Here is a 2,351-nt window from a genome sequence, read left to right on the forward strand (position 1 = left end):
TTGGGTAGGATATTTAAACGACTTTGTTAAAGGAATATTAAAAAAGGTGATATCTATAATAAAAAACAACATTTATTTTTGAAAATGAACAGAAGTCGTAACACACATTACAAAATTCATATTTGAAGGTTTGTACATGTACTACATCCATAAATCGTTTTTTTTTTTCTTTTCTTTTCTTTTTAACAAGAATAAACAAAAGATTATATATATACAGAAATATAAAATCCGCTAGATTAAATACACTGTTTTTTTTCTCAATATATAAAGTATGGCACTTAAAAGTAGACTAGCATCGATATTTCTATTTAGTTTACACATCTATTCGCTAAACTTTACTCTACCTTGTCAGCCATCCATATTTTCTATTCAATCTGATAGGTAATTTGTGTTGGATAGAAGGACACAATCTGTTTTGACTAGTTACAGTATCTGGGCTCTTTATATCTGTCCAAAGAAATTCTCTCAGGGAGTTAACAATATCACTGTCATATGAATGTCACATCGTTTGTTGTATGACTGTGAGAAAAACAACCTGTAATCAGTACCGTGCTATTGAAACCCTTTACTAGATATCCTAATGGAAGTCAAGTTATTCCTTTTCTTACACAAATAAGGAGTGATTGTAAGACTTAACACTATCTACACAAATAAAGAACGAAGAAACTCATGAACCATTAACTACACAACTGCGTTGAGAAGGGAAGGCTGCTCTTTTCTGGCACGAGGAGAATGTCTATTGGAACGGCTTCAGACAACATTGGAATATCGTGGAAGACGTCGAGGCTGTCCTCAAGGAGTCCAGAATCGTCGGAGAGTAGTTCCTCGAGGTCACTGGCGCTGCTGAGTGAACCTCGGGCGGTGGAGGGGGAGCAGGAAACGGAGGATGTGTTGGCGGATAAACAGGAGCTCGCTTGGGGAATCTGTGGAATGTACTGGTGTGAGAACTGCGATGCAACATGTTCGTGTGTGCTGTTCGTCATAATTCCCGAGCAGGATTTGTTCTCGAAGGATTGGTTTAGCGACTTGTGTAGTGTCTGTTGGAGAGAGTTCTGTAGGCTGTTTTGGAGGGCCACAAGGTCATTGTCTGTGTCATCCTCCAACACCTCCGTCAGCGCCCTGATATAGCTGACGGCCAGACGGAGGGTCGTGATCTTGGTCATGGATGAAGGACTTGCGTGAACTTCCATGGCCTCTGGGAGAACCTTTCGCAGCGAATCGAATGCATTGTTTATGTCTCTCATGCGGTGACGTTCCCGAGCATTAGCAGTCTTTCTCCTGTACTTAGATAGCGGTGCTGGCCTGGATTTCGATCGCCCTGGCCTCTTGGGAGATATCTCTTGCCTAAACCTCTCTTGCTGTAACCTCTTGATTACAGTGCGAGGCCGCAGTCCGTACTTCTCTTCGCCGCGCTCCGTCTTGGCGTTTTCGTCACTGGCGGTTTTATCCTTTTTCATCTCCATCTTCAGATGGTGATATCTGGTACTAGCGTCACTGTCGTTCTCAGATCTATACAGTTTTCAAATGCTAGCAGTGCATCCCCTTGTCACTGTCAGGATCAGTATCTTGTCAGCGTAGAAGTCACCAACTTTAAAAGAAATTAACAGGCATTTTATTGTTTCAATCTTCCTCAGTTTGTCGATATTGATAATGCATGCATCACACAATTATTTGCGTATAATCAATAGTTATTTTCATATATATTCGTTTTAATTCATTCAGTTGATAAAAGAAAAACCTTCATCAATACTTCATGATGTTTTTCTTCCATATTTATTTTCAAATATTTTTAGTTTCTAAATCTTGAATATAAAGATATATATGTATAAATGTATTTTTGATTTGTATATTCAGACAGTTTCTTAAGAGACATATAGTCACTGTTCTCCAAAGCAACATTAATCGGGAAGTGATTTTCTTCACAAACGATCTTTCCTACAGTTGGAATACTGAGATTACGTCACATTTGTCGATCTCGGCAGTCTCAGGTGATTCGTTAAGCCTCGCTGGTTGCTCGGCAACGACTGAGGGCGGTTTCACATGCTGCCCTAGAGGTCGCCTCCACACGTGCCCTGTTCTTATGACGTCACTATTGGTAAGACAAAACTTTCACGACCGTCATCTCTCTACACAACGCGAAGAATAAAGACCATTCCAAGTTTTTTAATTCAGCAAAATAGCAATAACAGGACCATTTTATATCTTTTACAACAAAAAGTTTTTAAAAAGCGGTGGTTTTCCACTTGCAATTGGGTGTGACTCGGCCTCGTTGACTGGACGGTGAAGGGACGCCAGTGCGCTCTCGGTCGCGAGTCGAAGAGGCTGTGCCAACGGCGCGCTCCGCGGACTCT

At 40.8% G+C, this 2,351-nt stretch overlaps 1 protein-coding gene across 1 annotated transcript; it reads right to left on the reverse strand.

Annotated features, from left to right (window-relative positions):
* Nucleotides 1-52: 52 nt before the first annotated feature.
* On the reverse strand, nt 53-2,020 carry LOC122242680 (uncharacterized). The gene has a single exon (XM_043000033.2). It carries the CDS (start codon nt 1,461-1,463, stop codon nt 678-680), a length of 786 nt encoding a protein of 261 aa, XP_042855967.1. The 5' UTR covers nt 1,464-2,020; the 3' UTR covers nt 53-677.
* Between the last annotated feature and the right edge of the window lie 331 nt (nt 2,021-2,351).

Source organism: Penaeus japonicus, unplaced genomic scaffold (genome assembly GCF_977035675.1).
Source record: "Penaeus japonicus unplaced genomic scaffold, GWHDUDI00000001_assembly GWHDUDI00000008, whole genome shotgun sequence".
Classification (NCBI taxonomy): Eukaryota; Metazoa; Arthropoda; class Malacostraca; order Decapoda; family Penaeidae; genus Penaeus; species Penaeus japonicus.